The 16,833-nt window shown below is 37.8% G+C and overlaps 1 protein-coding gene across 1 annotated transcript in view; it reads right to left on the minus strand.

Moving 5' to 3' along the window:
* Nucleotides 1-16,833, minus strand: part of ITGA2 (integrin subunit alpha 2) — a 72,741-nt gene that overhangs the window by 19,947 nt on the left and 35,961 nt on the right. Inside the window, exons 7-19 of the mRNA XM_049796178.1 lie at nt 16,050-16,198; nt 14,801-14,951; nt 14,211-14,376; nt 12,837-12,910; nt 11,268-11,406; nt 9,089-9,234; nt 8,214-8,357; nt 5,879-6,082; nt 4,940-5,076; nt 3,318-3,457; nt 2,179-2,330; nt 1,007-1,117; nt 332-414 (exon numbers count right to left, since the gene is read on the minus strand). Of these exons, the coding sequence (XP_049652135.1) occupies nt 332-414; nt 1,007-1,117; nt 2,179-2,330; nt 3,318-3,457; nt 4,940-5,076; nt 5,879-6,082; nt 8,214-8,357; nt 9,089-9,234; nt 11,268-11,406; nt 12,837-12,910; nt 14,211-14,376; nt 14,801-14,951; nt 16,050-16,198 (1,796 nt within the window). The remainder of the gene's footprint in view (nt 1-331; nt 415-1,006; nt 1,118-2,178; nt 2,331-3,317; nt 3,458-4,939; nt 5,077-5,878; nt 6,083-8,213; nt 8,358-9,088; nt 9,235-11,267; nt 11,407-12,836; nt 12,911-14,210; nt 14,377-14,800; nt 14,952-16,049; nt 16,199-16,833) is intronic.

The following is a 16,833-nucleotide window of genomic DNA, read 5'->3' on the forward strand; positions in this document are numbered from 1 at the left end:
GCTGCCCTCCTAGTATGCTCCTTTTCCTGACAGCAGCCAACCAGACACGACTCTTCTGAATGCTCACTGTGTCCTCGTCCGTAAGGCATCAAAATCAGGGTTTGTCTAAGCTGACAAGAGTCCTACTTCTGTATCTGCGTTCCTATCATATCTCTTTTTCCTTGATTAGCTATTTAGAAAGAAATGCTATTGCTTTTTTATCCCTGCTATTTTTAAGCAGATGTTGAACTAAAAAGACATTCTCATCTAGAAATTCATCCAAAGCCTACACACAAACCAGCCGGTGAAAACTTAACACTCAACTCCAACAATCCACTGATTCAGCTCTTACCCATCATCTGCCTTCCGCTGAACATTCAGAACAAGATCACAGATACAAAGTTCATCTTCACCACAGTCTTTAATAAAAGGAATCTACGAAAACAAAAAACATTTCCTGAATAACAGGGCTTAACTTTAAAATTATCTGCAGACAGTAGAGCACAAACACCTTTGAGGTGAAGGACATTCTTGGTTTGCAGATAAGAAAATCCCCCTGAATGGCATTAAAAACTCCGACACATGAACAATTTAACACTGAGTAACATGTTACTACATGTCAACTGATCTGTAAGAATGGTGCAGGCAGGTTATTGTTAACCCACAACAAATGTGATGTAATCAAAGGGGTTCCATCTCTCTTTTACGTACTCTTTTACTGTAGGATAAACTAACCTAAAAGAGTTCACGTTTGCCATCAACTAGAAGTTCACATCAACATGGCTCAACCAACATAGCTTGTTATGCCGTGGTGGCTGATGTGCGTGTGTGTGAGCAAGCCCATGCTATACAGACAAATGTATAAAAGGAAACAGAGGACGCACCCCCCAGGTGCCTGTTTTCAGCCCAGTGACTTAACTAGAACACCAATTTTCACTTGCATGTACCTCTTTGGTGTTTGTGGGGGCCACACATTATGGACGTGTGTATAGAAATGCATTTTTTGATACTAAGTCTGCATACTTACACTATAGGCCACAGATGCAGGAGAATATATATCAAGGACAGGGCTGGAGCCAGGATTTGCAAGGCCAATGTCGATGCGGAGACTAAGTGAATTCACTGCATCAGAAGGTTCCTGTAAAAGACATGGTTCACATGATAGCTGTCAGCACAGCAAACAGGGTAAAACTGGTAATTCTCTTGTAAATTGAGAATGCATAGTAAAATAATAATTGTTCTAAACAAGAAGTAACAGTATAAAGCTTCATTTCTTGACTGAAACTAATTTTGTGAGATTGCTTCATGTGGGCTCCTCTTTCTAAACAGCTTTTAGTGCCATTTCCATGATAAAACTCATTTTCCTAGGATTCCTGGAGACTTTATTCATCACAGTCTCTTGTAGGGCTAAGGAACATGTGGATGCTCTGCAGCTGCAGAAGGTGGTCCTCAAAAGTCACCACCAGGTGACTTTTATTCTCACGTGGCTGCGGAAGTCAAATTCCTATTCCGTTCCGACTTACCATCACAGAGAGCAGCTGGGCCTGAGCAACATTAAAACACAATATCCCTCATGTCTCCTCTGTTTCTTTGTACTGGATGAATACTCTTCTAGCGCTATAGCTTATGGGTCCACAATGGCACTAAATGTGATGAACAAGTCAAAGACATTTGCACTGCATTGCAAAGCAGGAATTGAAGTCCTCCACCTGACCTAGCATCACGCAGGCTGCTTAAGGCAACTCTCAGGGTTGTGTTTGGTCTTTGGTTCTAGAGAAAGATGGAGACTTGCTTATTTTTATTTTTTTCCTATGTGTATACCTAGGTCTAGCATGCACCTGAAGTCTGCCTGAAATGTTAGTTTGAGAAAAAAAACATTTGCATACGTGTCTTAGTTCTTACAGAAGAATCTACGCAGAGGGAAATTAAAATCTATTGAAACTATGAACTATAGGCTCTGTGTTATGTCAGAGCTGTATTACATGATTAAAAACTACTCCTTCTATCCTAAAAATCTGTGCGGAATTTGACAGTTTCTTTGAAATCAGAACCTTACTAAGTGTTTTTCAGTTGTGGGGGATTTGAGAAACGTGAATCATTGAGTACACCATGCATGAAATTCATCTTACAGACATAAAATCCATCAACATCGTTGTCTGATCATTTCTGTCACACAAGATTGCTTGCAATTGCACTTACCTGTACACTGAATACGTCATGAACACAATTCTCCTCATGACGTACCACAAGATCCCTCTGCATGTACCTTTCATTATTTTCTTTGAACAATCCTCTAGAAGTCACTCTAGAGGACTGGAGATCTGCATCCAATGTTGCATTGTACTTTATAGCTACAAGAAGAATAACAGTACATTTTTTGCTGAGTATGACTGCCCATGATCTCATTACTACACTCAACATTACAGAGTGACCAGGCTATCTAAACCACACTAAATATTTTACTTTGTTTGTAGCTTGCTAAACACAGAGCAGTCTCAAAATGAAAAAAAGATTCTCTTCTGTTTTTCAAAGCAGTCAAACAGGTTTAAATCCTGACATAAATTCTCATCCACAGAGAGCACATTAAATGGCCATCAATCCAGTCTCTACTGCAGATGTCTGAGCCTGCAGCTCAGGCAAGAAGCCAGTCAGCAGGGCCAGGATTACGCTAGATAAAGGGGCCTTGCAAAAATATCCCTGAACTCTGAGGACATTATAAAGAATCTGCATCTTCTCTTCAATCACATAATAATTTCTGTCCTCTTCAGATTATGACTAATACACTGTGGAAGTTCACTGTTATTTTATAGCTCACAATCATGAGTTCCTAAAGGCACTATACATAGCACTGAAGCAATCCAACTGGTGTTATCCATGACGTTTAACTAAATAGCTTCATGAGAGGCCAGTACTGGTCTCAGAAATATTTGGTGCTCTCCTGTCCTCTGGAAAGAAGAACTTCTCCCACTGACATCTGCACTGAACCTATGGAAATTGTAATTTATTTTACTTTTTTTCTGAAGAGAGAACAAAAGTCTGCAGTCTGATGTTGAGACCAGCAGATTGAAAAGAATCAGCTTCTCAGTAATGACATTTATGGGATTTGTTGAACAGCAAGGATACAGTTCTCCTTTATACTGTTAATTCCTCACTTTTCAAAGATTATGGAGCCAGTGATGAAAGTAAGTCTTAAAAACACTTTCTCAAGCACTTAAGTTGTATACTGATTTTGCCTTTCTTGACATTCAATCTAATATATCTTTAGAATTTCCACTACTCATTTTAATAATGGACTTTTGAAGAAATTAATATACGACAAGTCATTGAAATACTCTTACCCACTTGATTATTTCTCTTAGCAGGTCTAAATGTAGCCTGAAAACATATTTTGACAGTTATTTCTGTGTTCTTGTTCAGCAGACTTATTCTCTCAGGTTTAAATGAGGCAATTATGGACACATTTGCAATGCTTCGTGACCTGAAAAATATTTTTAAAAGGTTACATGCGATTTTCAAGAGCACTGGGTAATGCAGAAGCTGTTGTCTATTACTAGTTGTAAATGTAACATTGATTTTTTGGTTCCCAATGTAAACATTTTTTAATGGCACTGGTAAAATTATTTTTCTTTGCATATAAGTGAATTTGTTGATACAATAGCTTTCAGTAATGACAGTAATTTATCATGTCAAATTAATGGGTAATCAATGTCTTTATACTAATGCTCTAATCCTTCCCTTAAGATAACAGAGAACGAAGCCCTTGTCCTGTTTTCCCAGTAAGTAACCTTCTTCTGCTCATTTAGCCAAGTTACTGAGCTCCTCTGGGAAGGCGAAGAAGGGTAATTCTTCATTTTAATTAACAATCTTATTTTTCAGAAAAACAACTTTCATGTAATTAATCAAGAGTTTGAAGAAGTTTCAAAGGAACCCTGCATGCAAAAACAAACACTTTAATCAAAAGTGAAACTCATTAATCAGACCAAATGCCAGAGTGAAAGAAGAATGAGCATCTTCATTAATCAAATCTAAATAAATTCTGGTACTCCAAGGAGCATAATTTTCTTTAATGAAATTCCTGCCAGCACCAGCAGCAGTTCTATTGTGGGTCAAAGGTCTAAAGTGACCATTCATTTTTAATAATCTTGTTTCATTATGAAATAAGTAGCAATTCAGTGATGTTGTTCTTCATACAATGGGGAGCCTCAGGCGAGAAGACAGGCGACAGATAGGAAAGCAAGCTGCATTTTAATTTAGCTCCTCAAGCAAGTAGTAGAAAGTGAACAGTACTTAGAGAGGCAAAAGATTTGGGTTCTGTGAAGCCTTTCTTCTCTATTTTGTTAAAGTACTCAGATTGCTCTGGCAAAGGCCATATGCCAGAAAAGATGGGTTTCTTGCCAGAAATAAGTGCCAACTCTCTGCTGCTCTCTGTCCTTACCCTGCAGGACAACTCTCTCTCCCGTATCAGCCTACCGGTCAGTAAAGGCCACGCAGGTTGTGTGGGAAGTGGTTTCATCTGTCTCAAGCTCAGCTACCAAAATTATACTGGGGCTACTGCTGTACAACCTGCTGTTACAAATACTCTCAAGCAAGGCCTATTCCCTGCTGCTGCCCATTCCTTCTGGACCACAGCAGCAGCAGGCAGGGGTGTCTCTTGGCCCTCCCCATCCCTGCCCAAGTCTCTCCTGGCAGCCCCCACCACCTGGCTTCACCCTGCGTGCCCTGACTCTGCCCCCCACACTGCCTTGGCTTTTGATGGTTTGATGACACATGCTTAAAAGAGGTTTAGTCTAATGCTGTTTTTCAGCTAGCTACGATACCAGCAATGAGGCAATAAGTGTGTTAGCTCTGAACACATGGAATGAAAGAGCTTTTTGGTTTGTTTGTTTTGATGTTTAATTAACTAAATGCTCAACTTGCATCTGAATCATTAAGCGTTTCCTTTCTGAAAGAGTTTACCAACCATAGCAGAACCACATTTCCATCAGCACCAACTGATACATCAGTAATGTCATCATCATCTAAGTCTCTGTGGCCATCTACTGATCTTCCAAAGAATTGGAACCGTTGTCCAAAAGCAGAATCTGATCCTAAAATTTTCTGGGAAAGAGAGTTTGGTTATTGAGTTTGCCACAAGCATGCTTAAGTCTGTATATAGCAGCCTAAGCAATCGATTTTCACTGATGCTCCCTGTATATGCAAGGCATTGTTTAAACAAATTGCTTTTGTGGATGTTATCTCAGATGCTTTTAAGCACTTCGTTCCCTGTTTGGGCAGACATTGGACTAGATTTTTCTGTCCTGGGAGCAGATCCACCAACTGAATGCTGTATGGCAGCTAGTACTTAATGGAAACTTTTTCCATCTCACATTGAGCAACTCAAAGAATAGGAAACTTAACAGGACTTCTAACAAATACTTTCTACAACCAGAAAGTCTGCATGGAAAGTGATGTTAAAATTGCCATTATGTTAGCATATAGGATATGCAAAGACCTTTCCTTTGAAAGTCTTTTCCTTTAATACTACATATTTATAATTTACAGAGCTGGAATTTATCTAATCTTCATTGCTGTACATCAGTGCTAAAAACCTGAATAATGCGTGTCAAAAAATGTATAGGAAATTACTTCATATGCAGGCACCAAAAATTCTGAGAGGCTCAGACAGAGCATCTTCTAAGTCCTTTTCACCTATATGCTTCAGTTATAAGCACTACAACATCAGCCAGGGTATGGTGACAGTTGAAATAAGGAGAGGCACAAAACTTGAAATAAGCCATGAGAATAACAGTACTCCTTTAAGAGTATGAAACAGTAGCCAATTAAAAGATAGAAAATCTTTCTGTTTTCCTCTAGCTATCTAAAGGCACTGAGTACAGCATTATGCAACAAAATTATTTACCTGAGAATATTTGGTACGTATAGTCTTTTGAAATCCATTGTAAATGTAAATTGCTCCAGAGTTTTGGTTTTCCAGTGGTGCGCCTATTACAACATCATTAAAGCCATCCAAATCAATGTCTGCAAGTGTTGCGATTGCTGATCCAAAGCGAGCATTTTCTGACCCCTGTGGACCTTCCAAGAGTTCTTGTTGATCCAAAATTCCCTTTTAAAAAGCAAAAAGAAGAAAAAGCAAAACCATAGTTATCATTGCACCAGACTACACTTAGGAGCAGTATCTATGTGCATTGTTTTTTGTTTCTGTTTTCCAGTACATTCCCCTTGGACTGCTCAACCCTGAATTCCTTCCCTATTGTATTGCCCATTCAGTTTGCATTATGTCTTACAGTCTTGGCAAGCATTACACAGCAAAATCAAAGCATGCTATGCAAAGCACTAACAGCAAATATAACATATGTATGAAGCTTAAATGCTCTCACTGTCCTCATCTGACTGTTCCGAAAGTTTCACAATACATTGAAAAATACAGTTTCCAGTTTTGGATTACCAGTTTTTATGCAGAGGGAATGGAAATTATGTAACTGGACATAATTCTTTGAAACAGAAATGGAATTTCCTAACTAAACTAATGCAAAAAACATGTGTCCAAATGCTAAACTCCTGACCTCTCCAGTGCCAATGAAGAAAGAAAGATTGGAGATCTTTATAGTTAAATGATCACATTTACACTAGCTTAAATTCAACTCTCTGGCAAGTATCGCCCTCATCTTTAACCTCAGTTATCACACTGTGCTTAAAATTTTAGAAATACCAACCAAGTTATTTATTAAAAATGACCAGAAAAGTATTATTTGTGCAACATGGACAAGTTGCACAAATTCAGGTTCTTAAAAAAAAAATTAAATCAGTCTTTCATTATTCTTAACTTTTTAATAATTTTAAACCTAAGATTTGACAAAGACTAAAGGTTGTAAGGATGGTCTTCCAATTTATTCAGTTTTCAAAACATGGAAAAAAATGTCCTTTCATTTTTCTTTTCTTCCATATTTTGTGTCTAATTCCACAGTCACAAAGGCCAATGTCAGCTTCCAGCAGTACCACTTCCAGCACCTCCATCTACCTTGAAATTGCCTTAGGGTACAGTTTCCTGTTGCTCCAGGATGATGACTGTGAGCAGCCGCTGAAGAGGATGGATGTTCCTTCCTCTCTATTTATTTGATTGCAATTTACCTAGTGAAAAGGCCATGTTCTGTTTTCTCTGATGGACGGTAGGTATTAATTTACTTTGCATATCCAGACACCCACTGATTGATTGAGAGACTGTTCAAAAGTGCCAGAGGCTTCAGAACTGTTAATATAGATATTCTGAGATCACCGACTACAGGTCTGAATGAAAAACACAGTCAAGAATTGGACAAATGACATAGCTTCACTGAACAAAGGAGACAACATGAATAATAGCAACCATCTAGTGTGAAAGTCTACAAAACAATGCAAAAAACTGGCAGAAGAGCATTTATTAGAACTGTTTTGGGAATACTGTTAGGTGTTGAACAGACTTGCCAAAATCAAATCAGAAACAATAAATTAGCAAAAGCCTTGAGCTAAGTTTTTCAGTGAAATGGTCAACCTTCTGTTATATTTGTGTACATTGCCTAGCGCAGTGCCTAGAACCAGGACCAGGGAGCCACCTAGAGCAGCAGGCCCCTAGTCACCAATAGTGCTTAGCGACTAACTTGCTTATTGACTCCATATTGGTCTGTTCCAGCTGGCTTTATTCCCAGATTACATTCACAAGCTGTCCTGGGGAAAGTTTGCGGCTGCTCCTGAAAAGCAGAATGGGCAAGATAGCACTGGGAAGGGCTCTGTCCGCAGTCCTCTAACCAGGCAGATTTGGCACTATTTACCCCTGCCCTTATGCCACACTCCAGGAAAAAGACATGCTCCGTTTCTCATTACCAGAACACCACTTGCAATATTTCTAACACGATACACTAAATAGTTTCTTAGAGGCCCTGAAGAGATCCAGGGCCAAAGGCTTTTTAGCATGCATGTGGCCAGTTTGCTTTGAAAGAAGCTTGCCCAAAGCAATGCCGGCTTGTGCGAGTCTGCTGCACCAGCTGGCTGCGGGACCATGCACCGCTCTTCTGATCACTCCCTGATTTAACAGAACAGACACTGCCACTAAGTACTACTGCAGTTTGGACTGCTTTTTCCTTGGTAAAACAGTAGTGCAGGGAACAACAGTAAATCCCTCCAGCTGCAAGTGAAAATATCAGCACTTATTACGGAGAGGCAGGAAGCCGATTCCAGCTTTGCTATGGTGCCATTCTTACCTTTGTGATGGAAAACATGTATACTCTTCCTTCTTCTTTCTTCAGGTCATTCATAAACATTGGTGCGCCCACAAGGAGAACATCTGTCACAGAATCCCTGTTAATGTCCACTGAACACACCACACTGCCAAAGTAGGAGCCAATCTGAAACCGGTAGTAAGAGAGTCATGTTTGTAAATAGATTTTGTAAAGCGTAATATTTTAGCACCTGACTCAGAAAAATTAAACCCAGAAATAGTCCAATACTAATGAATTAAACTGCCTGTTGGAATGAAATTACTATATAACATACTCCAGTGTTTGAAGAATCATATCCTTACCATGTGTCCACTGTTTCTGCCCAGTAGCTGCTGCTATGGCTTTATCACTCACCAATAAGAATGCAATCAGAGAATAAACTATGGGAGGTATATTTTTTTATATTACACTGTGCACATGAAACCACCCAATCTCTGATTTACTCTCAGATCTGTCTGTCTAACAGACAAAAACCAAACCCATCTAAATTCATTGTTCTTTTCCAAATGGAGAAAAAGAGAATGAGCTTCCAAATCTCTCTTTTGATGTCATCTACTTCACAGCTTCTCAGGAAGAGTGGAGCTTACTGAGTCTCTCCCAATTAGAGGTGTCGACAGAATAATACATTAAGTAGTTTTACATATTATCTTTTATCACTAATTGGATGACTTCTTAAAATACTGTTTAAGAGTTCAGTTAACCTCACTAAAATTGTCTAGTGGCAGAGAAAAGTTCAAGTGGATTCTAAATGCATTGGAAGAAAGAGGAATTTTCAAAACAAATGCATTGGAATTTACTGCTGTGTCAATAAAAACAGATGCCTGCAAAATCTGCATTCATGACCAAAATATACTTGCCTGCTCGCCTCTCTGGGACTGCACAATTGCAATATTACCATTTCTGTCAACATCATAAACCACTACTCTGCCAGTGTAGTTGGATCTTGGTGCGCCAGCAACAAAATAGACAGAGTTCTGAGTTGAGAGAACGGCAACAGAATAACCTGGGGAGAGAAGCCAACATTTAACATGTGTGAGAAGCTATTAACTACAAGTTGTCAGTTGGTTATCCATAAAGCACAGAGGATGAGTCAATCTGGTATGTTAGTTGCAGAGAATGATGCTTCCAGACAGGAAGTTAAGCTGTCACATATGTGTAAAATCTGCAATAGTCTTCTGGAGAGAACAATGACACACAGATCAAGTTGAAGCAAGTTTGCAGGATAGCATGGACAATAGTTTAGCCTGTTCGGTAAAACATGTGGTCGGTAAGACCACAAAAATGTCATGCTTGTGAAGGAGATAGGAAAAAGAGTGCAAAGAATATCTTTGGAATGAAGAAATAAAGAGAAACATGAGGTGAACATTTGGGCCAGCCTTCAAATTAGGGAGGAACACCTAGCTTCTGCAAAGCTTGCAGTGCATTTTCCCACAGCTCACCAAACCACAGCCCAGTGCTTTGGCTGAATAGAACAGGCTGTATTAATAGCTTGTCAGCTGAAGGGCTTAGGTTGATTGAACTTCTTTGAACATTTTAATCCTCATTCCCATTATTCTAACATTATTTGCTTTCAGAAAACATCTTTTAATACCTGCAAATATTTTAAACATGTATTAGCACAATAAATCTAGCATTAGTACATATTTTACATTTCTGTGGTTTAATTACAGCAAATTTATTTTAACAGAAGAAAACAAAATCATCCTTTATAAAGACTATAGTTAAACTGAACAACAAAATCCAGTGACTGGGCAGAATATGCAGCTTTAGCAAGCTACAGGACAATGTGAGGAGCACAGCCTAAATGGATTACACCTTGGTCATTACATATACCAGTCTAATTCAGATTTGGATTCGGACACTGTTTTTCTAGGCAGAGAACATGATTGGAGACTAGAAGTTCAACAAGCAACAACAAAACAAAATTTTATTCTGCAAGTGAAGGCCACACATTCCTAATTAATACAGCATACAGCCATTTGAAGTGAGAGGGTGCAGTGCAGAATGGGGGCCAGTCTAGTGAGCTGTGATGTACTAGCAGCCCTTAGCTAGTGAGAGCGAGCTAGTACAGAGAGGTCTTAGTGTGGGACAGAAGGAAGTAGAAGGGAAATGAAAGGACAGAAAACGCAACAACATTGTTGGCTCCAAAAAGATTAAGGCCAATACTCTAAAAGTGCATTGTGGAGAAGAGCTGAAAGGGAATAACCTGACCTTTTAAGAATTATTCTAGAAAAGGGAGGAATAGAAAGTCTGAAGAGGTCACACATGCAAAAGAGCTACTGCTCATTATGTTACGTTTAGTTTATTCATTGTTTTGGATGCAAGTAATGCTAAGCCATAGAGAAAAGAGCATGTGAGTTGCAAAACTAGCATTGCATTAAATAACTTCAAGGATAAGAAAGTCATAGGTGCTTAATGTAGGAGCATTATTCAGGGATCAATCGCCAGAGCAAGCACGTTGTAGCTTTGCAGAAAACATTTAAATGAACTAAGAATACAAACTGACTGGGTCTAGTTGGTCACAAAAACATGCACCCGAAAACATATGTGGGTTATAAATAAGACCTCTGTTAAACTGCAGCAATATTTCTAAAACTATAAACTGAACTGGGAAAGGCCAAGGAAAGAGCAAGCACAGATGGAACAACAGCAAGTCAATCAGCTTCTCATCCATGTGTAATTGGGGAAGTATGTGCAAATATTAAAAGAAAAGGTACCCATAATGATCAGTATGATACATTAAGCAGCCTTTTCAAACCTCATGATTTCTTATGTCTCTGTGACATAGCCTGATTTTTTTTCAGCTTACCACATCGATATGAGTAGAATTTGAAAACCACAATAAGGATTTCATTCCATTCCAACTGTTAACCAGTAAATAAAATCTTTTTGGATGCATAATTCTTTTCATATTCTCAAATCCATTCTTAACAGAAGTCTAGCTAGAGCAGAATTTTCCAAGTTCTTTAATATAAAAAAAAAAAAAAAAACAAACAAAGGTTTGACACATTTCCATATTTGTATTTCAGCCCTTACCTAGATAAGAGCTATGGTTTCTGTCCTGTAAAATCTTCTCAAATACATGGCTTGGAAAGGTGGTGACTCTGTCTGAAGACTCTTGAACTACTGTTCCACTCCAGTCATAGGCCCCAACAGCACCCAGCAGCAGAATATCCTTTAAAAAATAAAAATCAGTATTTTAGAGCTACCTATTTTAGAAAAAGTGTGAGGGAAGCTGAACTTAGTATACATATTTCCTACATCACTGTGTTTAAGGCACTGATGCACAGTCTAATGACTGCAAGCAGTTGACTGGAGCTGCTTATAGTTACCACTTACATGCAGGACTTTACTGCCCTATTAAGAGGAATTGTCACCCTCTACTGCAAGAGGATAAGTGACTGCATTAGCTCCCATGGCACTGCAACTCAAGATAAAATGGCTTTATTTAAACACTGTGTTACTTTCCTAAGCCTCTCCATCCTGGGGTTGGGCTTGCCCAGTCTATGCTTTTATGCACTCATGATCCTCAGAAGACTGAAGATCACACAAACAAAACTGTTAAGAAAAAGCTAAAGCCCCCTTTTTGACAACAGAAGTGCCATGACAGCACACAGAAGCTGATGGAAGAGCTTCAAAATTTCATTCTTTAACTAGGGAGATGCCCTTAAGAGAACAGTTAAATCTAAAATCCAAATTAATATAGCTTATTATACAGAATATTTAATACAGAAATACTTCTTCATCTTAGAATTGTACACAGAAAACAAACATAGTTTAGATTATTCACATTAAAATTCTTCACTGAACTGAGATACCATTACATAAAACTGCAATAAAAATAGGATGTGTAATTTTCCTGAAGAAACCCCCAAATCTTTCTTAATTTTTGCCATTTCCTAGCACCAAGTGCTTGGTAAATTAAAACTTCAATTTGTGCAAATACAGAGGACTTTTAAAGAATTATTTCATTCACCTTTAAGGGCTACGAGAAAGAAAAAACCTCCCTGTATTCTCAGTTGAAAGCTGCTTGAACCACACTTGAATTTTACATCATTAGCATGAAAAATGTATCTGATTTATTATTATTTCTGATTTCTAGAGTGAAATATGCTTTAAATAAATATTATTAACTTTATAAATGTTAGATAAATTCTTTTCAGACTTGATTCATTTATATCTTGGTGACTGCCTAGAAATATACCAGCTTTACAGTATGGTTTCAATTCTTCTGAGTTATTCAACTGCAAAATATTAACTTGGAGCAATTGAATTTTTCATGCTATGTGAATTCAGAAATCACCGAAATCACTAGATTAACACATCTCAAAATCATTACATGAAAGAAACTGTTACTCATGTAACTTCACATATTAATGTATATTTTTTCATTTTAGAGATATACACCATCTATTAGAAGTGATTTTTGTGGTATTCAAGTAAAAAAAAAAAAAAAAAAAAGACGACAATTTGACATACTCCTGCTTGTAAAAAAATCTTAAAATTGGTCATTGTGTTTTATTAGTCTTAGTTTGTTGCACTTCTAAACATTCATATCTATGTAAGTACATCTATTTGTATCATTAAATAATTAAATTCACATACCTTTTTTTGTGAGTAATATGCACTGAAGCCCACCTGTGACATTTCCATTTGGAATGTATCACCTTGATCTGTACCTGGTAAAAAAAATATTCACATACGGTTGACCCTATAGAACCACACAAGAGATCCCATCTTGCTGCCTCTGAGTGTAGCTATATAGGGATTGTATGTTATTTTTTCCAAACCCACCAATTCTGTTAGAGCATTTCCAACATTTACAAACAATGGAAATCTAAGATCTCATAAATTGTAAAATATTTGGAGGATTTAATGGCAATTTGATAAGATGAAGCCATGATGCTATGAGTCTCTTCCAAAAAAAGGCAGAAGATGATGATAAAGATGGCTTGAATCAGTCTGCACAGTCTTGTCACTGTGGCTAAACTCTTTTTATGTTTCCTCGGAAGCACTAATAATACACTGAAATTAGCGGCTTTCAGAACTGTATATTCATAACTTTCAAATAGAATATGAATATTTATTGTCATATAGGACTTATAAAAAACCTGTTGTAATTGTCTTGAAAAATACTGTGATGTCCAGGAGTATTTCCTAAGCTAGATGGGTGGGACTCGATTAATGAGAATTCAAAGGGAGTACTCAGCAAAACCCAAGACAGGGAGCTCAACTGATCCCTTGACTTGATTAGCAGCATGGGTCTGGTAAAGAACAGATGGAGGTCAAAGAGAAGGGAAGATTTCATCCTGAGCACAGGAAGGCTGCTGCCATGAAAAGCTCTTTAGGGAGGGCTAAGGGCAGGTTATAAGCCTCCCAAGCAACGTCTAAATTTGACTTTAAAAAGCTGGCTTCTGAGGGAGAAGAGTCTCTGTATCACCTATACAGCACCTTCCTCCAAACAGTAGACAGAGTACTGTGGGTGATGCTAGGGATAGAACCTGGTAGGTGCCCACCACAAAGATTGCATTACTGTAGCATTTTGGTTCTGTTATCAGTAACCTAGTCTTCTGATTTGCTTTATAAATTTACACTTATTTAGCATTCACACAGGTGAATCTGACAAGCATAAAGATACCTTTACTCCTCCAGTGGTAATAGCTCTGAATACATTTAGATGCATACGGACAAGCCCCCAGGGGATATCCGAAGCCCATAATTTGACTGAAAACTTCAGAAACTAGGGAATATTTCCCACAAACTGCAGAAACTAACTTGAAGCTCAGGCTCATTAGGGGTGGGGTAGCTGGGGGAACACCTGTGCAAATCAGAGCCCTCCTGGGGAGCAGGGAACAGCTAGCTCATGCTCCAGCTGCCCCTCGTTTTCACAGTGCTACACTAAGGTGAAAGTAAATAAAATCCTTAGCTTATCAGCTGAAAGAATCTGACCTAATCTTTCAGAGACAATAAGTATTTTACCTTCTATACTAAAAATCCGCTCTCCAAGTGTTCCTGCTTCTTCCAGTAGTGCAGCTTCAGATGACACATTAAAGAAATACTTGTCTGTTGGATGACTAGCAATTCCTTTGATTTCTTTAATTAAGTTTTTAGTATCAAGTTCATGCCTGATTAAGTATCCCAAAACCTTCAGTAAAAAAGAACACAATAAGAGTAGTGAAGGAAATCATAGTGTTGCTCCATTTCATTCTGTATTATTTGAGTAAATATTCTACATATTAAAAAAAATTACCTTTATTCATATTACTGAATTGCTTATCAGACTGTATTCCTATTCAAGGCACCATTCAGACAGGAAAAATACATAAACCAAAGCAAAGGAGACACCCATGGAAGTTGCTCAGGTAATACTGGTTTTGCTTTTTCAGCCAGTTAAAGATGACAAATATTTCGCTAACACATAAAGATTAATTTCACCTAGTTGCAGTATCACCAGTGTAACAATGCATGCATTATATACAGCTTAAGTATAGAACATGCACTTTCAGACATACACACCAAAATAATCTTTCAAAAATTGCAACAATATATATAATTATAGTATTACTTACAGCAATGCCAAATCTGGTTATATTGTCTTCATTGCATTTACCTATCACTGTTTTCAAGTTGGAGCCATCATGTGATTCACCATCCGTCACAACAACCATTACTTTTGTGGCTGTTGGACGTCCTCCCGATTCAGGTGAGAAGGCATACTGTCTGTTATAAAATATTGGATTTATCACATGTCAATATATAATGGATGGAATTTGGTATGTATAGTGTAATGGATGTCTATCACTGACTTAGAACAAGGTGCATCTGCAGTGCTTTTTTTATTTGTAAAGTAACAATCTTCAATAAGAATTTTCAGTTATGCTCCTGATAGCTTCTTCTCAAAGCACTGCTCAAAGAGCTATCAGAAATGTAATCAAGGAATTTTAAAAAAAAAACAAGTAGGACTGGATGGTATTTCTGATAGAAATGTACATTCCAGGAAAAGTAATATTTTTTTGTACAAATACTTCTAAATAAAAAGTATTTTTTTTGTCATAACTATTAAGTTTTTTAACACCAGAGTAGCCAGGAATTGGCTCCACCAAGTTCAAACAAAAGGGGAAGAGTTATTAATATGTTCCTCAATACTACTGCAAATATTGATTCCATTGAAAGCCGAGTCTGTTCCTAAACAAAATTTTTCAAGGCCGTTTGATTCAGCATGTATTTTGGCCTAAAGTTCTGTCCTTTATTCAACTGCAAAACAGCATCTTTCTATTGAGAAACAGACCTGGTTTGTATAAGTATTCAGAGTCATAGCACATTGGTTTAAGTTTTTCCTATTTTTCATGCTGCTGGTGCTGCAGTGACAAACTGAAAAGAGACAAGAGATTTTATTTTCCCTGCAATCAACCAAAGTCTGACCTGCGAACAAGAATGTTACTGGTCCCACTGAATCCCTAGATAAACTTTACTTCTTTCAATGGTTTTGTATCTTTCCTAAAAGCTTGTCCATGGTATTCGATGCACTGTCATATTTAGACATCTGTGACAGCCCAAACAATTCTGTTGGGTACCAGAACTACTTTAGGGTAGAGTTTAACCCAATGGTTAAAGACTGCTTTTCAGCAGGTCTAGTTTACGTATCCCTGTATTGTTTTGCATGGGGCACTGTAAATGTACCTGAAGGATTCTGTCTGGCACTGGAAACCTCCTCAGAGGCTCCAAGTGCACTCTCAGTGGGAATGAAATTCAGGATGTGCTCGCTGCCTTGTAAGGTAAGTTAACAATAGCTGCACAGTAATCATCCATGTATTTTACCTTGCATTGTCAATGGCCTTGAAAGTATTAGTGAGATCTCCTCCCTTCTGATATGTTCCCTCCATTGCTTTAACAACCTCATCCTTTGTTTGATATGTATTCAAGTTGAACACTACACGGGGATCATTAGCATACTGAATTAAACCCACCTATACAATAAAGAAATTATGTTAGATTACCATGCATTACAATCAGTTACATAGAATCATGATTTATTATCAGGTTGGAGTAAAAGATCTGCAGATGCACATGGGATTATAACTGTCTTTCAACACATATGAAAGCAATTAATATTAACAAATTTGGAAAACAAAGAAAGCTAAAATGCTCATGCACCTTATATAATCTGTTATGGACTACAATATGTTAATGCAAACAATCTGAAATAGTCATTAAATATTTGCTTGGTTACTTCTGGAAGAGCTGATGGATAGCAATAATACAGAGAGCTCTGGGAAAAATGAGTAAATAGCAAAAATTCTACAAGCTGACAGCACCTCAGTCTGATCTCTTCTAAGGAAATCCTAAAGGTTAGTTACTTGACAGCACTGCAAACCCTATTTATTTTTAATACAGGTGAAGCTAAAGACATACACCAAGATGTACATTTAGTACGAAAGAAAAAAGAAGATGCTAAAGGTGAGGTTCAGAAAGGACTGAGCAGGTAGCCTAGCTTTTAAGCACCTCACTTCCAAAGTAGCCCAAGGAAGAAGGCAGGCTTTGGGAGAGAGATTTCCAGTGCTCCAGTCTTTGTTCCCAGAACTATTTATGGAAAATTGACAAC

This window comes from Accipiter gentilis, chromosome Z (assembly GCF_929443795.1).
Source record: "Accipiter gentilis chromosome Z, bAccGen1.1, whole genome shotgun sequence".
Taxonomy (NCBI): Eukaryota; Metazoa; Chordata; class Aves; order Accipitriformes; family Accipitridae; genus Astur; species Astur gentilis.